The sequence below is a fragment of the Ursus maritimus genome, unplaced genomic scaffold (assembly GCF_017311325.1).
Source record: "Ursus maritimus isolate PB19 unplaced genomic scaffold, ASM1731132v1 scaffold_4, whole genome shotgun sequence".
NCBI classification, from domain to species: Eukaryota; Metazoa; Chordata; class Mammalia; order Carnivora; family Ursidae; genus Ursus; species Ursus maritimus.
In genome coordinates, this window is record NW_024426552.1 from 42,961,864 (window position 1) to 42,988,532 (window position 26,669).

The 26,669-nt window shown below is 34.7% G+C and overlaps 1 protein-coding gene across 1 annotated transcript in view; it reads left to right on the forward strand.

Annotated features, from left to right (window-relative positions):
* EPHA6 (EPH receptor A6) overlaps positions 1-26,669 on the forward strand; it is an 829,344-nt gene that overhangs the window by 169,962 nt on the left and 632,713 nt on the right. The window contains exon 3 of the mRNA XM_040621133.1: positions 16,417-17,080. Within this exon, the coding sequence (XP_040477067.1) occupies positions 16,417-17,080 (664 nt within the window). The remainder of the gene's footprint in view (positions 1-16,416; positions 17,081-26,669) is intronic.

Below are 26,669 nucleotides of genomic sequence, written 5' to 3' on the forward strand. Positions count from 1 at the left end.
AAACCTATAAACCATCAAGTCTGAAACAGGAAGAAATTGATTATTTAAACAGACTGATTAATTATGAAGAGATTGAAGCAGTGATCAAAAACCTCCCCAAAAACAAGAGTCCAGGGCCTGACAGATTCCCCAGGGAATTCTACCAAACATTCAAAGAAGAAATAATACCTATTCTCCTGAAGCTGTTTCAAAAAATAGAAATAGAAGGAAAACTACCAAACTCATTCTATGAGGCCAGTATTACCTTTATCCCCAAACCAGGTAAAGACCCCATCAAAAAGGAGAATTACAGACCGATATCCCTCATGAATATGGATGCCAAAATTCTCAATAAGATCCTAGCTAATAGGATCCAACAGTACATTAAAAGGATTATCCATCATGACCAAGTGGGATTCATCCCTGGAATACAAGGGTGGTTCAACATTCGCAAATCGATCAGTGTGATAGATCACATCAACAAGAAGAGAGTCGAGAACCATATGATCCTCTCAATTGATGCAGAAAAAGCATTTGACAAAATACAGCATCCTTTCCTGATTAAAACCCTTCAGAGTGTAGGGATAAAGGGTACATTCCTCAATTTCATAAAAGCCATCTATGAAAAACCTACGGTGAATATCATTCTCAATGGGGAAAAGCTGGAAGCCTTTCCCTTAAGATCAGGAACAGGACAAGGATGCCCACTCTCACCATTATTGTTTAACATAGTACTAGAAGTCCTTGCAACAGCAATCAGATAACAAAAAGGGATAAAAGGTATTCAAATCGGCAAAGAAGAAGTCAAACAGTCTCTCTTCGCAGATGACATGATACTCTATATGGAAAACCCAAAGGACTCCACTCCCAAATTACTAGAACTCAGAACAATTCAGTAATGTGGCGGGATACAAAATCAATGCTCAGAAATCAGTTACATTTCTATACATGAACAATGACACTGAAAAAAGAGGAATTAGGGAATCGATTCCATTTACAATAGCACCAAAAATCATACGATATCTCAGAATTAACTTAGCCAGAGAGGTAAAGGATCTATATTCTAGAAACCACAGATCACTGTTGAAAGACATTGAAGAAGACACAAAAAGATGGAAAAACATTCCATGCTCATGGATCGGAAGAATAAACATAGTTAAAATGTCTATGCTACCCAGAGCAATCTACACTTTCAATGCCATCCCAATCAAAATACCAATGACATTTTTCAAAGAGCTGGAATAAACAATCCTAAAATTTGTATGGAACCAGAAAAGACCCCGAATCGCCAAGAAATTGTTGAAAAGGAAAAACAAAGCTGGGGGCATCACGTTGCCAGATTTCAAGCTATACTACAAAGCTGGGATCACCAAGACAGCATGGTACTGGCACAAAAACAGACACATAGATCAATGGAACAGAATAGAGACTTCAGAAATGGACCCTCAGCTCTATGGTCAACTAATCTTTGACAAAGCAGGAAAAAAATATCCAGTGGAAAAAAGACAATCTCTTCAATAAATGGTGCTGGGAAAATTGGACAGCTATATGCAAAAGAATGAAACTTGACCACTCTCTCACACCATACACAAAGATAAACTCCAAATGGATGAAAGACCTCCATGTGAGACAGGAATCCATCAAAATCATAGAGAACAACATAGGCTGTAACCTCTTTGACACTGGCCACAGCAACTTCTTTCATGACACATCTCCAAAGGCAAGAGAAACAAAAGAAAAAATGAACTTGCGGGAGTTCTGCACAGCAAAGGAAACAGTCATCAAAACAAAGAGGCAACCCACAGAATGGGAGAAGATATTTGCAAATGACACCACAGATAAAGGCGGATCAGTCTGTTTAAATAATCAATTTCTTCCTGTTTCAGACTTGATGGTTTATAGGTTTCCAGGAAGGCATGCATTTCTTCCAGGTTGTTTAATTTATTAGCATATAGTTGTTGATAATAGTTTCTAATGATTGTTTCTATTTTCTTGGTGTTGGTCATTATCTCTCCCCTTTCATTCATAATTTTATTAATTTGGGTCCTTTCTCTACTCTTTTGAAAAAGTCTGGCCAGTGGCTTATCAATCTTATTTATTCTTTCAAAGAAACAGCTTCTAGTTTTGTTGATCTGCTCTACTGTGCTCCTGGTTTCTAATTCATTGATCTCTGCTCTAATCTTGATCAACTGCCTTCTCATGTGTGGGTTAAGCCTGTTCTTCTGTTCCAGCTCCAGCTTCTTGAGGTGAGAATATAAAAACTGCATTTTAGATTTTTCTATTCTTCTGAGTGAGGTTTTGATGCCTATGTATTTTCCTCTTAGTTCCACCTTTGCAGTGTCCCATAGGTTTTGGACCGATGTGTTTTTGTTCTCATTGGTTTCCATAAATTGCTTAAGTTCTTCTTTAATTCCTTGGTTTACCTAATCATTCTTAAGCAGGATGGTTCTTAGTTTCCAAGTGTTTGAGTTTCTTCTAAATTTTTCCTTGTGATTGAGTTCCACTTTCAAAGCATTGTGGTCTGAGAATATGCAGGGAATAATCTCAGTCTTTTAGTATCAGTTGAGACCTGTTTTGTGACTCAGTATATGGTCTATTCTGGAGAAAGTTCCATGTGCATTAGAAAAGAATGAGCATTCTGTTGTTCTGGGGTGTAGTGTTCTGTATATATCTATGAGGTCCATCTGGTCCAGTATGTCATTCAAAGCTCTTGTTTCTTTTTTGATTTTCTGCTTAGGTGATCTGTCTATTGCTGAGAGTGGAGTGTTGAGGTCCCCTACTATTAACATATTATTATCTATATGGCTCTTTATTCTGGTTAAGAGTTGGCTTGTGTATCTAGCTGCTCCCCTGTTGGGGGCATAGATATTTATAATTGTTATATCCACTTGTTGGATACATCCTTTAAGAATAATATAGTGTCCATCTGTATCTCTAACTACAGTCTTTAGTTTAAAATCTAATCTGTCCGATATGAGAATTGCTATCCCAGCTTTCTTTTGAGGTCCGTTGGCATGAAAAATGGTTCTCCATCCCTTCACGTTCAGTCAAGATGTATCTTTAGGTTCAAAATGAGTCTCTTGTAGACAGCATATGGATGGGTCATGTCTTTTTAACCAATCTGCAACCCTGTGGCATTTTATGGGAGCATTTAGGCCATTCACATTGAGAGTGATTATTGAGAGATATGATTTCAATGATGGCATGCTGCCTGTGAAGTCTTTGTTTCTATATATTGTAAATGTCTGTTTTGTATCACTCTTGGGGTCTTTTTACTTTCATAGAACCCCCCTTAGTATTTCTTGTAGGGCTGGGTTGGTGGTCACATATTCTTTCAGTTTCTGCTGGTCTTGGAAGGTCCCTGTCTCTCCAACAATTCTGAATGACAGCCTTGCTGGATAAAGGATCCTTGGATGCATTTTCTTCTCATTTAGTGCTCCGAATATGTCTTGCCAGGTTTTTCTGTCTTGCCAGGTCTCTGTAGACAGGTCTGACGTTATTCTGATGTTCTTCCCTCTGTAGGTGAGGATTTTCTTCCCCCTGGCCGCTTTCAAGATTTTATCCTTGGATCTAAGATTTGCGAATTGTACTATTATGTGACGTGGTGTTGGTCTGTTCTCATTAATCTTGGGAGGGGTCCTCTCTGCCTCTTGGACACAAATGCTTGTTTCCTTCGCCAGATTAGGAAAGTTCTCAGCTACAATTTGTTCAAATAGCTCTTCTAGACCTCTCTCTTTCTCCACCCCCTTGAGGATGCCGATGATTCTGACATTGGAGCATTTCATTGAGTCAGTAATCTCCAGTAATCTACATTCTTGAGATTGGATTTTTTAAGCCAAGTTCTCATTTTTTCCTTCTTTTCTATCATCCCATCTTCCAACTCACTAATTCGTTTTTCTGCCTCATTTACCCTGGCCGTCCGAGCATCCAGTTTAGACTGCATTTGATTCATAGCATTTTTTAATTTCTGCCAGATTCACTCTCATTTCTTCCCTTAGAAATTCTATATTCTTGTTAATATTTTCGTTAATATTTTTTTCAAGCCTACACATCATCTTGACCATTGTTACTCTGAACTCCATTTCTGATAATTTGGTTATATCCATATCCATTAGTTCTGTGGCAGAGGCCACAGTCTCTCTTTCTTCCCTTTGTTGGGGATGCCTCCGCCTTGTCATTCTGATGAGGAGTGGTTGCAGGGATGTACAGAGCCCAAATTATTGACCAGGACCCAAACAATGTGCACTTGTTTTATAGGGACCTTAGGGATGTGGGCTTCTTGATTTTTCAGCCTGCCTTCTGGGTGAGGGGCCTGCTGCGCTGATACTCAGGCAACCCTGTTTGGGTAGAGTCACCCTGCCCCTGCGAGGGGGTTGGGGATGGGCACAATGTGAGCTAGTATTTCCTGGCTTTTGTTCTCTGGCGATTTTCCCTGGTTGTTTTCTGTGACTCTTCTGAGAGTCAGAGCAGCAGTGGCCATATCCAAGCCTCTGTCTCAGAACAGAGATCACAGTCTGCTCACCACTGAGCTTTCCTGGCCACTTTAACTGTGTTTCTATAGGTGCTGCTACAAATCCTGCAGCGTCCCGAGTCATGCACCCCATAGCCGCTCTCCCAGTCCTCGCTCCCAGGGCTGGCAGGTCTCTGTCCCTTGTGCTTCTAATACCGCTAGTTGCCTCTGGTTCCCGCATGTGCTTCTGAGCTCCTTGTTTCACTGTGGTTTGAGTGAGTGCTCCGGAGCTCTGGTTTTCAGTCTGGTTGCGTGCTCTGGAGCTCCCAGTCTCAGTCTGTTTTCTCGGAGGCCACCAGTCCCAGAGTCCGGTGCTCCCCAGTGCAGGAGGCTACTGCTTCTTGGCGCCTGAGCGCCTCGGCTCCCTCCCCCTTCCGTTTATCTTCTGATACCTGTGCACGGCTTCACGGCTCCCCGCTTCATACCTCAATACTCAGGGCCGGAGATGTTCGTTTGTAGAGATTCAGATGTATCTTCCTACATCTCAGGCTGATTTTGTGGATGTTCAGGATGATCTGGTAGATATCCAGCTCAATTCAGGGGAACAGCTGAAAAAAGGTTCCCCCGCTCCTCTGCAATCTTTCTCTCCTCCAATATCACATCTTCTTTATCCATTCATCAATCGATGGACACTTGGGCTGCTTATATGATTTGGCTGTTGTAAATAAAACTGCTACAAATAAGGGTGCATGTATCCCTTTGAATTACTGTTTCTGTATTCTTTGGGTAAATACCTAGTAGTGGGATTGCTGGATCATAGGATAGTTCTATTTTTAAGTTTTTGAGGAACCTCACACTGTTTTCCAGAATGGCTGCATCAGTTTGCATTCCCACCAACAGTACAAGAGGATTCCCCTTTCTCCATATCAGGGAAATGGTGGCCTCATAGAATGAATTTACAAATTTTCCTTCCTTTTCTGTTTTTTGGAATAGTTTGAGAAGAATACATATTAACACTTTTTAAATGAAGCCGGTGAAGCCATCTGGTCCTGGACTTTTGTTTTTTTGGGGAGTTTTTTGATAACTGATTCAATTTCCTTGCTGGTTATTGGTCTATTCAAATTTTCTGTTTCATCCTGTTTCAGTTTTGGTCATTTATATGTTTCTAGGAATTTATGTTTCTTCTAGATTGTCCAATTTGCTGGCATATAGTGTTTCAGAATATTTGTTTATAATTTTATTTTTGTGTTGTTACTTCACCTGTCTCTCCTTTTTTTTTGATAAGCCATGGCTAGAGATTTATCAATTTTATGGATTTTTTTCAAAGAACCATGTCCTGGTTTCATTGATCTGTTCTATTGGTTTTTTTTTTTCTTTTTTTCTTTAGTTCCTATATCATTTATTTCTGTTCTCATCTTTGTTACTTCCTTTCTTCTGCTGATTTTAAGTTTTGATTGTTGTTCTTTTTTTTTTTTTAGTGATGTCTTTTTTTCTGGTTGTTGTTCTTTTTCTAGCTCCTTTATGTGTAAGTTTAGGTTATTCATTTGAGATTTTTCTTGCTTCTCGAGGCAGACCTGTGTTGCTATAAACTTCCCTTTTAACACTGCTTTTGCTATATCCCAAAGTTTTTGGATCATTGTTTTCAAACAACATTCATTGTTTGTTTCATTTCATTTTCCAGGTTGCCCCATTCATTGTTTAGTAACTTGTTATTTAACTTCCATATATTTGCGGTCTTTCCAGATTTTTTTCTTGTGGTTGACTTATAGTTTCATAGCATTGTGGTCAGAAAAAATGCATGGTATGATTTCGATCTTGAATTGCTACGGCTTGTTTGTGGGCTAATATGGACCTATTCTGGAAAATGTTCCATGTGCACTTAAGAAGAATGTGTAGTCTCTCCTTTAGGATAGAATCTTCTGAATATATATTAATCCATCTTTGCAGTGTATCCTTCAAGGCATTGTTTAATTATTGATTTTGTGTTTAGATGGTCTGTCTGTTGATGTAAGTGAGTTTAAAATCTCCTACTATTATTGTCGATTTTTTTTCTTTTTATTATTGACCGTTGTATGTATTTGGGTGCTCCCATCTTGGGTGCATAAGTATTTATAATTACTATATCTTCTTGTTGGATTGGCTCCCTTCATATATATATATATATATATATATGTTCCATCTTTGTGTCTTATTACAGTCTTTGTTTTAAATTCTATTTTGTCTGATATAAGTGTTGCTACTTGGCTTTCTTTTGACAGCCATTGCATGATAAATTTTTCTCCATCCCCTCACTTTCAATCTGTAGGTGTCTTTAGGTCTAAAATGACTCTTCTGTAGGCAGCATATAGGTGGGTCATGTTTTTTTTTACCCATTCTGTCACCCTGTGTCTTTTGACTGGAGCATTTAGTCCATTTACATTCAAAGTACTTATTGGTAGATACATATTTATTGCCCATTTATTATTGTTTTGTGATCATTACTGGATATTGCTACTGGAAGAGAGGCTCTGCAATACTCCCAAGTGGGGAGACAGAGTGTGAGCAGGGGTTTGGGCAGGTCTTCTGGGGGAGGGGACCTGCCACGCTGGGACTGAGGCACTTCTGCCCAAGTGTGGGGGAGTGGTGCTTTGTATAAGCAAGTTAGACAGGAAGTGTCACTGCCATGCTGGTTCCAGTAGGGGCTCTGTGCTTATGTAGGGGAGTTGGGAGGCAAATGGCAGATAACCAGTTTCTTTGTTCCTGAAGGGGTCTCTCAGTGAACACTGTCCTTCTGGGATGCTGTCTGAGAAGAGTGAATAACCTCCCCACTCTGTGACCCAGGTGCTCTTCAGATCACTGTTTCCATGTTCGTGTCCATGGGTTGTTTGTCTGCTTTCTCTGCAAGAGCAGCACAATGCCCTCCAGGCTGGATCCCAGCCAGCTCACTGACGTTTATGCCCCACTGGTTGCCAGAAGTTACAAAATTTGGTCCTTCCCGTTTTGCAAGCCAGTTGTTACGGGGATTCATTTTCCCTGTGTGCTTGCCTGTGTGCTAGTGTGTTTCTTGCCCTTCTCTGAGACCACAGCTCCCTCCCCACCACAGTGGCTTTGTCTCCCAAACTGCCTCCACACTTCTTGCTTTCTTTGATGTGGCATCTTTTCTGCTTTTAGTTGTGGAGTTTGTTCTGCCAGTTTTGAAGTCAATTTCTGGTTATTTAGGATGATTTGATATTTATCTAGTTATATTCACCGGTCAGGGTGAGTCTACAGACCTCGTACTCCGCCACCATCTTCCAGCCTAGTTAACTTGTTTTATAATTCAATTTTTCCACTTAATATATCATGGATATTTTTCTAAGCCATTAAATGTTCTTTCCAAAATGAATTTTAATAATTAAATGGCATTCTTTCATTTCACTATTGCACAGTTGTTTTTTAAACCTTATTAGGATAAAATTCTAGGAGTGGAATTGCTAGATCCCTGGGTTACATACTTTCTTAGAATTCTTAAATATATTACCAAGTTTTTCATATTGGTACCCATCAGGCCAGTATTTTTTCTGGGAAGTCCTTTTACTCCTAACTTTTTAGTGTTATGTTGTATTAGTTGTTACTCTTATTAGCAACATGCAGTTGTGTGACAGTTACTCTTTCGTGTGGGTTGTGTATGTCTTAGTTTTTGGAAGATAGTTTGTGTTACCAAGTAGTTTTATATATTTTTTGTATTTAAATTTGGAAACAGAGGTGACAGAGTTGGGCTGAACACTCTAAATAGTGAAAGAAATTAATGTGCTTGAAGAAAATTTGAAAGAGGGACTGTGGGTTACAGTTAGATTTTGTTTATTATAAAATCCAGGAATCTTTATTTTTAAAGTAGATATTTAACAGTTACTGTTTGATAACTGACATGTATATTTTTGTCTTCTGTACCTTCTATTTATATGCTGGTTTATGATTTTTTTCTTTTCACTCCCCTTATGGCTTTTTTTTTCTGGAATTTTTTCTATCTTCTGCTTTACTCTATTTCTGTTTTCTCAGACGAATAGGTTCATTGATTATTTTCTATTGACTTATAAGCTGTTGCATTTGCTTTAAATTATTACTCTAAATATTGACTATTTTAAGATCTTTTAAGTAAATGTTAGAGATGATGCTAACTTTGAATGTAAGCTTTTAACTGTGGGAATCATATCTATTTAAGTATATGTAGTAACTAGCTTAATTCTATGTCCTTTTGATTTTTATCTACTTAGGAAATATGTAATGTTTTGCCTACTGGGTTTATGAATTATATATTTTCATAGAAAGAATGTAATATAAGCAAACACAGAGACATGTTTACATTTTCGTGTATTTCAAGAGTGTATCCATATAAAAATATTTCATAAATTTTTCTTGATAATACCCTTATGTTCTTCTGTGTCTTAAAAATACTTAAGTAATCAGAAGTATACATGATAATTAACATCCAATCATTTTTGTCTTTTACAAAGCACCTAAGTACAGAAGCACCTAAGTTCATTGAGTCCATATAATATATTTCAGAGCTGAAAGATTTATGTTCCCAACATGACCTTAAAATTCTGTGTGATGCATCATAAGTTTTATTACTATGCTAACAGCAATTTTAGTTTATTATTCTGTAGAATATAATATGTAATATTCAGGGATACTTTTTCTTTGAAGTTTGCAAGGTGAATGGTTGTTAAGCATTGTTATTTAGTTAGCTTCAAATATTATTTTGCTTTTTTTTTCTTTGTCCTAAGAAAAGATTAATGGACATTTTCTAAAGGTTGTTTGAAATAACAGGGTAAGTTTATTACACTGTCTGGCTTATTGCACAGTAATGATCGTGTCAGATCCTATATAAAGGCATGCAGTTCTTTTAAATAGTTTTACAGAAAGGATATAATACATGTAAACTATACCGTAGGTCGTTAATAATTTGAAAGATTAAAAATAGGGTGTAGGGGAAAATTCTCAGCTTGTCGCAGCAATGTAAAACTTTCCTTCTAATTACTACTAACTTGTTATTCTAAAATAATTTTTTAATAATGGGAAATCAGTCCCACAGAGTTATTTGAAAAGAATAGTGCCTGTGCTTTTATACTTTTTCCACTCTATAGGCACTTATATGCTGTGTTTAAGAATCATTGAATACAAATATGCAAAATTAATGAGTGTAAACTATTATAATTTTATTCAAGTCAGACATTCATGTATGGCACATGTAATTTATATCTTTACACCAGTTAATTAATGCAGACAAGTGTGTTTGAAGCCACTGGAGTGGCAGATGATCATTAGACATAGTTTTACATGTAGGACTTTGATGTCAAGTTTTGACCTACCAGGAGCCATTCCCTTGGAAATGTAGTCCTGGATAGAGTTTTAGTTTTAATTGAATTGTGGAGGTCTAATATATTTTGAAAAAAACAGTCAAAATCGATATTTTTGTGAAGTGTTAAACAACATATGGACCAGAACATAAACTAAGAAGATATGTACAGAATCATCTTCTTACTTTGGAATGATCTCTACAAATTTATTTTACACATTACATGTCTATAATAAGAAAACACTCTTCTCCAGATTTCCACATGAAGACTGTGCCTCTGCCCACATTGGCACTGCAGCAGAACTTTTCTTGTCATAGCTGCCATAACTTCTCTGTTAACAAATCCAGGAGATATAGGGCTGTCTTTATTATACTGGACCTTTCAGCAGCATTTGATATGCTTAAATACTTTCTCTTTCATTTATCATTTTCTTCTCTATGTGTACAGAACACCACTCTCTTGGAGAAGTTTCTTCTCCCAACTTGCATTCACATACACAGTTTGAATATTCATTTATTTCATACTTTGTGTTTGTAAGAATTACCAATTCATAATTTAATATACTTAAATATTTTATCTTTCAGTTAAAATAGAAAACTAATCAGAACCAGGGTGACAGACTTTATGAGTAATTGGAGCAATGTTAGATGGCTGGACTGCGTCAGTGAGTAGTCCTTTTTATATGAAAGTCCTTCTCTATTGAAGGATACCTTCTAAGCAGCCTGGGTATTATTTCAGAGTTCACTCTCTCTTCTAGTGCAGACACATATTCCTGATACCATTTTCCTTTCCTCCCTCCCTCTTGAAAACATACACACACATATAGAAACAGAGTACCTCTCATTTGTGAACCTGAGTCTTCATCCTAACTTAAAATTTTGTGTACTAGCATAATGCTGGCTGATTCATCTGATGTTTGCAGGCTTCAGTTAAGTCATCTGATATTTTTATGTTCAGCCAAGTCATTATGAAAGCTCTAAAATAAGTTGATTAGTTTAGGAGATTGCTCAAAATGTGTATATCTCTCAATAATGTGTGATATTTAGAATCCTGATTTAAGAAGTAATAGGTCTCCCATTAGTGGACACATTCAGAATTGGTTTAGAATTCAAGCCTTCTGTTATTCATGTATACATTCAACAGATACATAGAACCTACTGTAATCCTGGAGTTGTATCCCCTGGGACTAAGGATAGAGTGATGAACAAAACAAAGTGCCTGCCCTCACAGAGAATACAAGCTACCTAACTTTGTTTTAGTTCAAAGGCTCCATAGGGACCAATAGGACTTTTCAGATACTTGTGGTATTGACGCTTCTATTTTCTTTGTAAACTTAAAGAAGTCAACTCTCTCCCTTTCATAAAGCGTCCTCATACATAAAACCAGGAATTTTATATGTTTTCTATATTTACAAAGTCCTCTGGAAACTAGTAAGGTATTCATGTATTGTTGAATATAAGACAGAGTAATTAAGATGAATATTTACCATATCTTTATTATAGAAATCATATGTAAATATGATATTTACAGCATCTTCATTGCAAGGGAAAAATCTCAACTTTTTATATCAATTAAGGCTTCAGACATTCAGAAGATAGACTCTAAGAATTTTTAATCTTCGTATGACAATTTTTTATGGGAAGAATAATTTCTTCTTAATGGAAATTATCTTTTTTTCCTATAATATTTTGATCTGCTAATAGGACAAATGCACCAAAAATAATAAATTTATTTATAAAACTTACATAGTCTCAGCAGTTGTCTTCTAGACATGCCATTGATTTGTTCTTTTTTTATGAAGTATCTTTGTAGTGCTAATAAAAAAGTTTTATGTTTGCCCAAAGTGAAATAGAAATGTATCTGCACATGATACATTTTGCTTCTTGCTTTATTCTCTGAAAGTAGTTATCATTTAAATGCAGAGCCTTCACTTTTTTGCTGCAAAAACGGATTTATGTTATTAACTACATGCCTAGCAGCAGAATTCAGGGTACTAATTTTCTAAGTTTATGTCAGTATATTGACTCAAAGTGAATATTTAAGTGTTTCTGAGGAAAATATCATATTAGAATAAGAAGGCCCCTTTAACAAGCTTTCCTCTGATTGAGGATATTAGATGCTTATGATTTAAAAATTAAGCCACTACAACGTTACGTAGAGATGCCTATGAGCATTCGACAACTTTAGTTTATTTGGATTATGCAAGGTAAGAGGTAGAATGTTTGGAACAAATCAAATATGTGCCATTTTGCCAAATGAAGGCTTGTCTTCATTCTCAGCTCTTCTATTTTTATCATTCTCAGAATGATGCTGAAGGTTTTCCTCCCGTCTCCCTTTCTCATTTAAATTTAGCTCAATCTTGAGGAATAATTAGTTACAGCCACATCATACTACAAAACACTTGGTAACAAGGTATACATGGAAAGTGAGAATTAGAGGTTTATCATGATTTTTTTGTTTGTTTTACTTTACTCTATCTTTAGATTATCTTTTACCTTTAGATTATCTTTACTCTATCTTTAGATTATCTTTCAGAAGTCTGAAAATAGGCTATCTCATTTCTTTATTAATTAATCAACTGCCAGTGTAATGGTAGCTAACTCAAAAAGCCTTTGCTCTTTTGGATTCTATATCTTTGAAATGATCTTTTGTTATATTCTATTTTCTTTGTATATCTTTTCTTTGTGTATTTATCAAAACCGCATTTTAAAGAAATAAATCAAGAAAAAATATTTGTCACCACATATTTATCTCCCTTTTAGCTTATAGCTGGGATCTGTTGCAGATGGAGGCAGAAATAAATTTAAGACTTTTACTAATTTTAATGTTAGAGTGTCTAGTAGTATTGTAGTATGTGATTTTTTAAAAGGCAGAGAAAAAAGGGAAGAGAGAAAAACAATTTCATATGCATATAAATAAGTACTTATTCATTTGGAAGGTACAGGTTAAAGGTGAAATCCAAAATATTTCTTTTATAGCTATTCATTCTTGAGTGTTTTTAGAGTACATACTTCCCTAGTCCCTACAATCAGCATATTTAACTTTGGTTTTTACTGATTTTTTTCTTTTTTTCCATAAAGCAGACCAGCCCTGAAGCTGTTTAGGGTCCTAAGGTATCTAGGATATGACCTTTCCCCCTCCCTTTTCTGTCTGGAGATACAAAGGTGAGCATGTTAGTATGAGGACAATTCTCTTCTCTTCCTACAAGTTTTCTTGAACTATGGTTTTTGAGTAAGTAATCAGAACTTAACTACTGCTATTTGAAATTATAATTAGCTTACCAACAGCCTTTTCTATGGTGAGAAACACACTATCTGCTTTTATTTTAAAATCTTAGGATTTATATTTGAAATAAATGTTTACATTCCTGAAGAATTCCTAAGGTTTTCAGAGTGAAGAAAGTATAAATTTGAAAGATTTACATCAGCAGTTTAGATGTTTGGGTCAACTTACCAGCAAATTGTCTGAGTATTCTTGCCTAGAAAGGCTATTTGATTTCCTTATTTTGTTCTCTGAGAAAAGAAAGAAATCAGATTCCACAATGACTGTAGTTGCTTTAAGAATTAATTTCCCTGTTCTAATTTTCTGTGCCCAAAAGGAATCCAGCTTTTTGGCCTAGTTTATTTAGCTTGCTATGGAAACAAAAATTTGCGCTGTGTGGGTGGGGATGGGTTTTTAGAGAACATCAGGCATAAATGGATTAAGTACTGTTCATAGCTCTTTAGACTTCCTGTCACTTCTAAGAAACATTCACTTTAAATGAGGCTGCCCAAGAGATCCATCAGTGGAGAAATATTCTTAGGTGCCATAAAGCACTAAGTCGTGTGTGTGTGTGTGTGTGTGTGTGTGTGTGTGTGTGTGTGTGTATACATACATACATATATATTTCTGAAGACCATATTATGATTAAAACATCATACCATGTCTATATCTGCTTATGTTAATATTTTTAGTAAACTTCATAGTCTTTTAGATCTTATACCAATATTGAATGTATATTCTTGTTTTAATTAGATTCAAATTTAAAAATCTAATTTCAGTTGCTTTCAATATTTTTGGGTAAGATGAAATTTAACAGTTGATCTGTTCTAAGTATTTTGGTACTCAAATCTAATTCTGACTTCTTTCTTAAAAATTAAAGAGAGAAGAAATACTACTGACCATTGAATATCACAAATTTAACCCAGAAAATGATGAACCATTTTTTTTAAAGAATCTTACAGAGTGTCTTTGAGAAGAACCACCAGTTCTCATTCTCTGTGTATATTTTGTCATTTCCTCGTCCCTTGATTCAGATAACTTTTGATTCAGCGAATGTATGTTATACTGTTCTCATTCCTGACCTTTCTTTTCATCTAAACATTTTTTCTCCAAACCCATACATTTTTAAATAAAGATATGAAATGATTTCAGAATTTTTTTTGTCACAAGAGGTGATTTTTGTCACAAGAGGCAATTTAGTTTAATCTCATATTTTGGGAGAATTGGTTGTGGTGAGCCTGGTTAATACTTTTTATTAATATGAAGGGCTATTGTGTGAAGGTGTTAAAATATAATTACTCAAACAGAGTTTATTGAGAAAAAGCTCCATACTTCTATATGAGCAGGTAGAGGAAGCAGTGTAGGCCATAATAACTAACATGCATTTCTTGAGAAACAAAATCAGTTCTGATTAGAAAATTTTCTAAAATTGGAATAATCCTTGATTGAGTACCTCAGAGGTTCTCCAATGGGTAAAATCCTTAGAATTTTGGATACTGATTTTGGTGGTTTACAGATTTTATTATTTGCTTCTTTTTTCACTGCTTATATTCTGAAGGGTTAGTTTGCCTTTAAAATGAGCAATGATAGTGCTGGTTTGCCTTAAATTTAAGTGTAAGAGTTAGATAAGACCCATGATCACTAGGATGAAAAACATTTAGGTGGGTAATTGCATGTATCTTCATGAGATTATTAGATAATTCCTATGTTTATCAAGGGTGTTTTGCAAAATTATATCCACAGTTCCAAAGGAATTTACTGTTTCTCCTGGAAAATATCATATGAATTTCAAGTTAGCAACTTATAAATGAAATTTTTAGATGCAGATTGTTTTTAAGGTTGCATGATAACATAAATTCTTTCTTTGTGGAAATGTACAGTAGATATTAAAAGTAGTTAGTGTCATAACTGTCCTGTAGACTGAAGAAAGTAGCCATTCTATTGGAAACTGCTAATTGAAATTCAACTAGTCTTGATTAAGTGACTCTTTACAGCCAATTAAAGTAAGAAACTGCAAACAGGGTGTGTTAAATAATCTTATTATAAATCACTGAAGTATGGTATTAAGAAATAAAATACTTAATCACTATAGAAAACAGTTTATTATTTCCAGAATACTTGAATAGAAATGAAAAACTATGATGACTCGCATGTTCTCCCAAAAAGGCTATAAAATTACCAGAATGTTTTTTTTTCTTTTGAAAATTATCACTATTACTATACAAATAAAATACAATTACATTCTCAATTTATAATTTGGAATTATCAATATTTAGATATGTAAATACTGACAATGCCAATTTATTTCAAGGTACTTAGAGATTTTTATTAAATCTGTAAAAAGGGATAAACAGTTTTCCTATGCAAATAAATGGCAGAATGCTCAATGTCAACATGTAGAAGTGAAGATAATGCAGTGATGCAGCTCAAAGTAAAAGCCCAAGTGCTTAAAATGCTTATAAAGGCTTTATTTTTGTCCTTTCTCTCTCTGTCCTGTTACCTAGTGTGCTTCCAGTGCCCATTCATACTGTTCCTAAGATGTACCTGTATACTCCTAAGTGTCTTTGTACTTACTATTTCTTCTTGGCAAGGCTCGCTCCTTCACCTCCATGGCATTGCTTAAATGTCACCACCTCAGAAGGCATTTTCTGGCCACCCTATTTAAAATGGCAACCCTCTTCTCCATTTCCCTGCCTTAATCTTTCCCATTGTACTTTCTACCATATTTTTCAATTTACTTATTTACAGTTTTTATTGTCTCTCCTCATTCGAAGTAAGCTCCATAAAAGCAGGGTTCAGCTAGTTCACTGCTATATTCCCAGTGTCCAGAATAGTGTCTCATAAATATTTCTTGAATAAATCTATGGCCTTATTTATGTCTATTTTCTGTCAGAGAGACATGTAAATATTTAATTGAATACTGCTAAATATATCTCAATTTGTGGCAAATTGGATATGAAGGCAAGTGGTAACCACAGTGTGTTCGTCATCAGTCTATTTATTTTGATCATATAATGGATGCTATTTTACATTCATATAATGTGCCAGGAACTATTTACATTGCTTTACGTATATTAAGTAACTTATACCTTACAAAACCCCTGTGAAACGTACTATTATCAGCTGCATTTTACAATTAAGGAAACAGTTTAAATTAAGTAGCCCTTGATCATTACAACTAATATGTAGGAAAGCAAGGTTAACAGCAGGACAGTTGGTATGTCCAGAAGCTACATTGTTAACCAGAGGTTCATGGTTAAAATCCTGCTGCATTGTTGCTTTGAATAGCTTTATTCATATCCTTTTTATTTATATTTCTTTGCTAAAACAGAAAATTTTGGAAGTAATCACATCTGTTTAACCACTATGGTTGTATAATCATTTGATTTATTTTTTTTCTTCTTGCAGTGGGATGCTATCACTGAAATGGATGAACACAATAGGCCCATTCACACGTACCAGGTATGCAATGTAATGGAACCAAACCAAAACAACTGGCTTCGTACAAACTGGATCTCCCGTGATGCTGCTCAGAAAATTTATGTGGAAATGAAGTTTACATTGAGGGATTGTAACAGCATCCCATGGGTTTTGGGGACTTGCAAAGAAACATTTAATCTGTATTATGTGGAATCAGATGAGTCCCATGGAATTAAATTCAAGCCAAGCCAGTATACAAAGATTGACACAATTGCTGCTGATGAAAGTTTTACCCAGATGGATTTGGGTGATCGTATCCTGAAACTAAACACGGAAATTCGTGAGGTGGGGCCTATAGAAAGGAAAGGATTTTATCTGGCTTTTCAAGACATTGGGGCATGCATTGCCCTGGTCTCAGTCCGTGTTTTCTACAAAAAGTGCCCCTTCACTGTTCGTAACTTGGCTATGTTTCCTGACACTATCCCAAGGGTTGATTCTTCTTCTTTGGTTGAAGTAAGGGGCTCTTGTGTGAAGAGTGCAGAAGAACGTGATACTCCTAAATTGTATTGTGGAGCTGATGGAGATTGGCTGGTTCCCCTTGGAAGGTGTATCTGCAGTACAGGATATGAAGAAATCGAAGGTTCTTGTCACGGTAAGAAAGAAACATTAGATTTATCATGCATTTAAATGACGTTTTTAAAAGGTAAATTTGTTTTACATTTATTTACAAATAATACATTTTCAACTGCTATTACTGGTAGAATTGATTGTGGAAGAAATTATTAACTGTAAGATAATTTCTTAGTATTTTGCCTCCTAGGAAGGGTATATGAAAATGTAAAATAAATTGTATACTATGACGTGTTTCTCCATATTGACTTTAGTAAAGTAGCTAAGCCATATGAATGGCTGTATTCACCTAATTTTTATAAAGTAAAGCAACATCATAGCAGACGCAAAAAACAGAAGGGATTCAAAGTGGACGTTTGCTCAACTTTCATGTTTGATGACTTACAGAGAATGTGGCATTTAAAGATAGTTTGAAAATAATTCTTTCTTTCATGTTGAATTGTGGTAATTGAATAGTACCTAGATAAGATGAAGTTATATTTAAATAAGTGAGGAATTCACATATGTTTAAAAAACATACAGGATAGTTTATGTGGGTGTTATGTGTTTGGTGATTGAATACTGACTGTGTTAGAGCTTAATTTATCTTTTGCTACTATTTTTCAAGACTTATTTGGGAGAGAGAAAGCGCATCTAAGCATGCGCACGGACAAACACGCATGTGTGCACATATGCACCTCAGGGAGGGGCAAAGGGAGAGGGAGAGACAGTTAGGATCCTGGACTCGGAGATCACGACCTGAGCTGAAACCAAGAGTTGGACGCTTAACAGACTGTGCCACCTGGGTGCCCCTATCTTTTGCTACTTAGTATGTACAATTTCCTGACGTATAATAAGTTACCTTTTAGTTGTTGTAAATAGTAGTATTTGTGTAAGATCTGTCAGGAAATATTAACACAATGCTAATTAAGTTTAGAACCATATCTTTCACATTGTTATTATAATCAAATACCTATAATTTTCAAGATGGAAGATTTTTTTTCTTTATATGTGAATCATTTTGTGAGAGCTTATTAATCTAATAAATTTATGCATTTAAAAAATTTTGCATAAAGAATATACATCAGTTCTGGTTTGATTTACTTGGAATCAAAACACAAATATAGAAATGAAATTATGGCTTGATAAATAGTAACATAATACAGATACTTCCCTCTTAATGGTAGATGATTTATAAGTTTGTTTTCTGTAGCACCATATTGAATTTATTGACTTCTTTGTTGGTGCTATATTCATGTTCTTTAACAAGGACAAATAAGAATAAATAAGAAAAATAGGAAAAAACATACTCGTCATCAAAAATACATGTGAATTTTTAAAGGTTTTATCTATTTATAAAACACTTGGGTTTTTGAATATTGAAACTCAGTAGAGTTTCCAATGATGGTTATGTTTGGTTGTTTAAAAATATTAATATTTGCATAGAATCTGTATTATAATTTTTATAAAGCATGAACCAGCTTTCCTCTACTATTTAATTACTAAAAAATGTTTCATTACGGTTTATCAATATAGATTGAATTCAAAAGTTTTATTCAACCATAACAAAGATTTAGAATGGAATAATGAGAAATGATTCTTTGAGGGGGATTTATAAAACATTTCTATACATTGGAAAATAAACTAAAGAAAAATTAATATATGTGAATAATCAGTGGGATTAAGAGGATAATAAGAGCTGAGGATAAAACATTACACATACTAACCAAGTAGTTTTACCACATTTGAAATTAGGTAGAAGCTGGGCATGAATATTGGTAAAATCAATAAAGATTTTAAATATGCAAAGAATAATTCTCAGAAAGTGTGATTAGCTTTTATTAAATATTTGTATTTTTATGACATTAATCACAGAATAAGAGGTAGTGACAATTATTGATGGCTAGATGTTTTCTCTTAATATGTTTACTCTGTGAATTTCGTTCTTATTTATATGCCTTAAAATTCTTTCATTTTTTGGATAAGGATGATTTTGGACAAATGATAATCATTATCATCTTGTGTAGAGCTACTGGTGTACTCATCTGTTTTTATGGCTTGTTATCTTTATTTTAATTTATTTGATTATAGAAACATGAGAGAGTGAGTACTTTACAAATGTTCATCATCTTCTTGTAGTGGATGGCAGAAATTGGAAGAATTAAGCTTGAATTCTAAATCCATGGCTTATTAACTTTGAAATCACAGTTTCCTTATCCATAAATAAAGTAGTGGTTCTAATCAACTCATGATAAAGTATATGGAGAACTAATAAAAACACGCCTTTCTGCTTGGTTCCAATTTAATACAATAAATTGCTATTTACAAACACAGGGGAAGCCAGAGTGGATGTAGAGACCTCATTTTTAGAAAAAAAAGTGTCTTGCAATACCACCAGTCGTCATTTCAGAGTACTTATTTAAGTATCTATTTTTAATGTTTTGTATTGCTTTTTTATTTCCTTTGATAATAATTTTTATCAGATTCTATTGCCATCTGTCAACAACTCATTTCACAACCAAATCTCTGAATTACATGTAAGCTAAATGGCCAATTATTTGGAACTTATATGAATAAAATCATAGCTCAAATATTATATGGTCACATATATAATGTGAGGGGTGTGTGTGTGTGTGTGTAATTGGAGAAGAAAAAACAGTAGCTCTGTATCATTTCTTCTGGTCTGTTTTGTTAGAACATTTAATTTATTTAAGCTATTAACATTTTTGAGTACCTACTTATCTGTTAATCACTTTGGTAAGTGGTAGAGATAAATACAAATAAACCTTATGTTTCAGTTATCTATTGTTATTGAGATAAAAGAGCCCAAAACTTACTAGCTTAAAACCACACTGATTTATGATTTCTCAGGGCTCAACTGGGTAGTTCTTTTGCTTTAGGGTAAGCAAAGGTCACTAGTGCAACTGAATTCAGCTGTGAGGTTGACCAGAGCTAGAATGTCTAAGATGAGCTCTCATCTTCCAGAATTTCTTTGTATGTGGTATCTCATCATTTAAAAATCTGGTCTAAGATTTTTTACAGTATAGTGGCTGCCTTAAGAGGGAGTTTTTCACATGGCCAAATAGAGTGAGTATATGAGGGGGTGCCATACAAGGGGGTGAATACCTGGATGTATGTTTATAGAGAGCTGCCAATGTGATAGTGTACCTTAGTCCACTCTGGAGTGTCATGATTAATGTCCCTCCTTCATGCACAAAACTCCACATCCTCCCAAACATTTATTCCATTATGTCATCATGTTAAGTCCAGACGAGCACCATTAAAATTCAGGTCCAGATGTAAATGAGGCTTCATAGCTCAAGTTCCTCTTGACCCGAACAACTGAGAACTAACAAGCTAAGTTATTATTCCTCACACACACAGTACACATGGGATAGGGACAGAATAACTGTAAAAGATTCTCCCACTCCTTAGGGCTAGGAACACAGCAGTCACTGGTCCATTGTGATTCTGAAATCCAGATGGATGTTGTCACCATCTCTTATAATAAGGGCAGGGAATGCTCTTTGATTGGATCCTGGTTCTACTCCCTGGGATTGGTTCTCTGTGGTTCTTGGCTTCCTTCTGTGGTTCTTGGGTAGGCCCTCTGAGTCATCCCATTCCTTCCTTCCTTCTTCCCTTCCTTCTTTCCTTCCTATTTATCTTTTTATTTATTTTCATCCTCCTTATTTATAAGAACTATGTATATGTCTGCTTCACCAGGGCTGTCAGATAAAGGAGGAGTATTTTAAAAATATGTGTATAATCAAGGGTAAGAAATTTATTGATATGAATGATCATAAGGCACTGAGAACCAAGCTCTACTTAGTACTTAAAGGCACTATAGCACACTATTGGTATACCTACAGAGTGCTTCGTTTCTTCTCATTTCTGTGAAATAGGAAAGGTTTCTTCAGGATGGGTTGCAGTAGATCTGGTTGCTTTAGATCTGGAAAGTCCTAAAAAAATATCTTTATCTGCCTTCGGCTCAGGGCTCAGTTCATGATCCCAGGGTACTGGGATCGAGCCCCACATCAGGCTCTCTGCTCAGCAGCCCCACATCAGCTTGCTTCTGCCACTCCCTCTGCCATTCCCCCTGCTGTGCTCTCTCACTCACTCTCTCTTTCTCTCTTAAATAAATAAAATCTTTAAAATATATCTTTATCCCTCATTTTATAAATCAGGATACTAATTTACTGAGAACAGACTTTTATTCCCTGGGGCCACTCAGAAATTGATACTAGACTAAGAACTAAAGCCTAAATATCTTTTAGTCTGGTGTTTGTGTTTTCCCTCCCTATTTCCATCTTTTCTCTTGTTCCTCAATTTTCTCTTTCTGCTTCTCTTTCATTTCCTCATTCCAGGCATCCATACCTTTATCTTGATTATTTAACTTTTCCTGCCTATCCACCAGTGCAGAGGAACCCTAAGTTATTGATCACTCATTAGGCTCTTTTTGTCTGTGTTTATTTTTTGGAATCTGATATGAACACAATTAGAACAGAATCTACATGTCTTGTCTGAAATTCAGGCTACTGAGAATAATGTAAAAATATATGGACTTACTGGAGCTTTGATGTAAAATATGATAAATAGGAAACATTATAATGAGGTTTTAGGGATTTTGATAACTTACTTGAATGGATTTGAGAACTCTTGATCTGCTATGTAACAAAAACACAATAAGCTGGTTTAAAATAGAATTAATCTGTGTTTACCCATACTATCAATATGTTATGATTAATGTGTATTTATTTGAATTTAAATAATTTATCATTATATTTTATCCTAAAAGTTGTACTACTGAATGTTAGAACATGTGATTCATTTCTCTGTAATATTGTGAAGGCATATCTAACTAGATACAAATTCTAGAAGCGTAGAAGAGAGAGGTTCTCTTATTCTTGCTATCAGGTTTAAATAGACATAAATATTACATTAAGCAGATATGCTAAAATTTAAAATCAAACACAGTAATTTAGGTTATTCTGTTATATGTAATAAGCAGTGTTTTATGCTTGGCTCAAGTCTCAACTTATTTTTCATAACTATTTTAATTTTATCTCATAGGTTTATAATTAAAACTATCATACTTGGGCATATTGGTATTACAGATTTTATTTTTTTAATTGTCTTAATCTATTCCATGAAGGATTTAAGTTAAAAAATAATGTTGATTCATAAAACATTAATTTATATCAAATAGTCTTTCACTGCTATATATATTTAAGAATATTTTAACACTATGGAAGAAATAGTTGGAAACAATTAACATGAAAAAATTGAATGCAGTTTTGTTCAGTTGTGAGTTTTGAAGTGACATGAATGTCTAATAAATTTCTCTTCGGTATTAATTGAAAATAAACCTCATTAAGACAGTGGCACTGTACTTAGAGATAATAGTTAGAGTTTGGGTTTTTACACCTGCTGGGAATATAATATACGCACATATATACATACATACTGCAAGGATATATTCTTTTTTTTCTTTTTTAAAGATTCTATCTATTTATTTGACAGAGAGAGACAGTCAGCGAGAGAGGGCCCGCAAGCAGGGGGAGTGGGAGAGGAAGAAGCAGGCTCCCAGGGGAGCAGGGAGCCCGATGCGGGGCTCAATCCCAGGACCCCGGGGATCATGCTCTGGGCCCAAGGCAGACGCTTAATGACTGAGCCACCCAGGCACCCCATATTCTTCAAACCTTTAAGGATCACATAATATATTTTACCAAATTAACACTTGACTATGGGAAAATAAAATTTCTGAAACATTGAGGATTTTTTAAAAACTCTTCCTCTTTCTAGGTATATGCTTTTATTTATTTATTTTTCTCTAGTGCTGCTTTAAGATTCAGGAGGAAAGGATGGTAGCGGTTCTCAAACCATTGCATTATTGTTCACAGAGGTGAATGAGATACACAGGGCCTTTGGTGACATAGCTATTGATTTGAGTTCCTGAAGAGTGTTGTTATTAAGGCTTCATGGCTCTGTCCTCTGCTGCAGTTCAGAAACACTTATGCTCTGTGTTTATGATCTTCTGTCTAATCATGTTATCAGAGATGATTGTGGAAGCAGGGAGCATAAAGAAATTTTGAGACACCAAGATTGCTGGCATTAAATAAAGGGGTTTGAGGATATGATGGAAAGCCAAAAGGTGAGATTGGGATCAGAATAAAAGGGCATACTTATTGGCCCAAATAGTATTTTCACTTTCTAAAGGTTCTCAAAACTAAATATAAGCTCTTACAATATAACCTTCAATTCCAAATAAAGCTGCTTTTTCATGAAGCAATTCCTGACTTTCATCCAGCTTCAGAAGAATATGAAATCAAGAGGCTCCAAGGAGTCTAAAAATAGAAAGTATTATTTCCAAGAAAGACAGAGTAAAGTTAAATAATTATATTTTGTTCTTTGTCACAATTTTAAAAATAGGTTAAAACATAAGCTGGCTTGAAATGATCATTTTTAGTATATTATTTTAACCAAATTTTAACTTCAATTTTAGTACCTGTGTTACTCTCTGCTGACTTAAATGCTAAGACTCATATTTCTATAGAGGCTATCCTTAATTTTTAAAAATTACTTTCTTAACACAAATATTTCAAAAAGAAGATAAAATTATTTAGCATCTCCATTCACTTTTCAAACATGGTATGCCATGCCACCCACTGAATTTGCTACCAGTTTTGAAATTTAGTACTGGCTTTTAAAGAAACAAATTAAGAAGTTTATAAAGTCAACACTTAGAGACACCAAGATATGTTAGGTTTTTATGCTGGCTATTTTTTTTCTCTTATTACCTCCTGTTACCTGCGCTCAACATTCTATTTGCTGAGATATATTTTTTGATAGATCTTTTGACAAGGTGTTGTAAGTATTTAAACTCTCTATTTAGTGGATATCTAAAAATATCTTTATTTTAACCTTCTTTTTCAAAAATTGTTTATTTGGGTACAGAATACTAGGTGTTTATTATTTTTCTCAACATTCTAAAAATATTATTTCCCTGTCCATGAGAATCTATTGAAACCATAGTTGCTAATGTTCTTCTGACTAATTCTCATTACTTGAGAATTAGATTCCATATATTTGGTCTTCGGTTACATCATGATGTAACTGGTGTGCCTTTCTTTTTACCTGATTCACATTTTTTTAAACTAAGAAAGTGTGTGTTACATTTTTCTGTTCTCTGTTTCTAGAATACCTATTAGATATTTGTTAGAGACTTTCAATATCCTTTTTGTCTCTGATTTTTTTTTAATATTTTAACTTTAGCACTAATTTCCAGGTTATGAATTTTCACTCTGACTACACCTAGTTAAGTTTATCTCATCTATTGAGTTATTTTTATCTTCACTGATTTTTGCTATTCATTTTTTTCATTTCTTGCTTTTTTTAAATTTCTGCCTGGTTTATTTCATAATTTTTCTCTTTTATAGATGTTATTTTATTCTTTAAGGATCTTAATTGCACAAATTAATTTTTAAAGCAATTCTGTCTAAATTAATCTCCTGATCTTAATTCATTGGCTGTTTTTTAAGCATTAGGGTCAATTGTGTATGTACTTTGGAATTGTTACTTATAGTCTAACTTGTTTTCTGTTTCTGTGTCTTTTTTTTTTTTTAATTTGGAGATTTTATAGTTGTACTAATTCTGCTCACTGAGGCCTTATATAGAGCAAACTTAAGGGCACTAATAAATTTACCAAAGAATTCATGTTGGTATTCCTGATTGATAGGAGTTCCACCCAATGCAATGATTCAGGGGTGTAGCTTTCTTGCATTTAGCGAACCAACCTATCTCTTAAGAGTTTTGTAGTTATCTGTGTCCAGCCCAGAAATTGTAAAAGGAGATTGAAGAAGGCACATGTGCTTTTTAACCAACTCAGATGTGAAGAGACACATCATTTCTTTTCACATATCAGCAGTGAGAACTAGTTATATGGTCACAACCACCTGCAGATAGGGAGGGATAAGATGTTAAATGCTGTCCCTGTTTCAGTAGTAGTCACTTTCCAACAATGGTTCTCTGTCATGGAAGAGGAAGCCCCAATTTTTGTAAATACTCTGTCATGTCTGTAATAATCTGCCATTTCACCCACAATACCTGTATGTTCATCCTCATGTATCTGGTAATACAGAATTTTTTCCATCAGGTTAAAATATGTCTTCTTGTCAACTGGTAATGCACAGATTGAGTGAAACGCCACCTACCCCTAACAAAGTATATAGTGTTTGAAATAAATAGAAAACTCCCATTGAGAAAAGATAGTAAACACAGCCATAGCAATGATGGGCAGTCATTGTGAAGAACCTCGGAACAGATATGACATTAAATTCACAGAGACACTCTTACCCATTGTTCTTGATGGCCATTGACTCCACTATCTGTGAGCTTCTTTTATCCTACTGACAATTTCTGAAGTAGCTATTGGTGGCCAAACAGCTTTCATACCTGTTTTATGATAATCGGTTTTGAGAGCTTGAGGGTCTACGACCATAGCACCCTGAACATGCCCGATCTCGTCTGAGAGCTTGAGGATCATTTTATAGCTATAGACTCTTTTAGACCAGACTCATGATTTGTTGGCAATAAAATTTACTAAAACTCAAAGTAGACTTTTAATCTATTTGTCAATTCCATGTGCCAAAACTACACATAGAAGTCCACACCCCAATGTTCTTTCTTAGACATAATTTTCAAGTGTGTCTTATTTATTAATGTATCTACTTGCTGCTTCATTCACATGCTTCTCTCAACTTAATGGCAACTAAATTGAGGTCATTATAAAATAGGATTGAATAGATCTTAGACACGGAGCTGACTCTCTTTGTTTAACTATGATGTCTTAATTTGTTTTTGGTGCTCAAGATGTTCTTTTCTTACTTTTGTCTCCATTTGAAGGGACAGAAATCATCTTTTTATAATCCTGAATGTTCTATACTCATCTATTCCTTTTTTTTTTTTTTTTTTTTAATTTTCAATCCAACTAGTATTGCTTGAGCTCATCTGTTCCTGGAACTATCTCATTAGATGCATCAAGTTTCAGTCAACACAAAGAAATTAGCACTTGACCTGCCTTCCAAGTTATTGCAGATAAAACTTTACCAAGAAAGTTACTACTGTATAAAGTAGGTTTCCATCAGTCTAGTCTCCTATTACAGTTTTACATATCATTTGCCTTCTGACTGTTAAGCTAATGCCACATGTTTTAGGTTTTTGTTTTGGGTATGTGCCAATTGAAAAAGATATATATTTTTAAGAGGATATATATGTATATTTAAAAGCTGAGAACACAAAATTCCAAATTCTAAGCCTCAACATGTAGTTTATTTTTCACTTACATTAGAATCTGAGGTGTTCCTGGTTGCTGACTGCTTTCCTTCATACAGAGAATAGTAGAATTCTACAGTTTCCACTTGCAGCTTCATTATCACATATGGCTTTATAGTTATCTGTATCCAATGAGTGGGAGAAGGAGAGCATATAGAGTGCATACCTTTTCCTTAAGAGTTTTGGCATACAAGTGACTTAAAAGTTTTACCCACAGTTGCCACACTTGTAAAAATTATATAATCCATAGAGTAAAAGCTTTTTAGTGTGAATTTTAATATTAAGCTATGTATGTCCAGTAC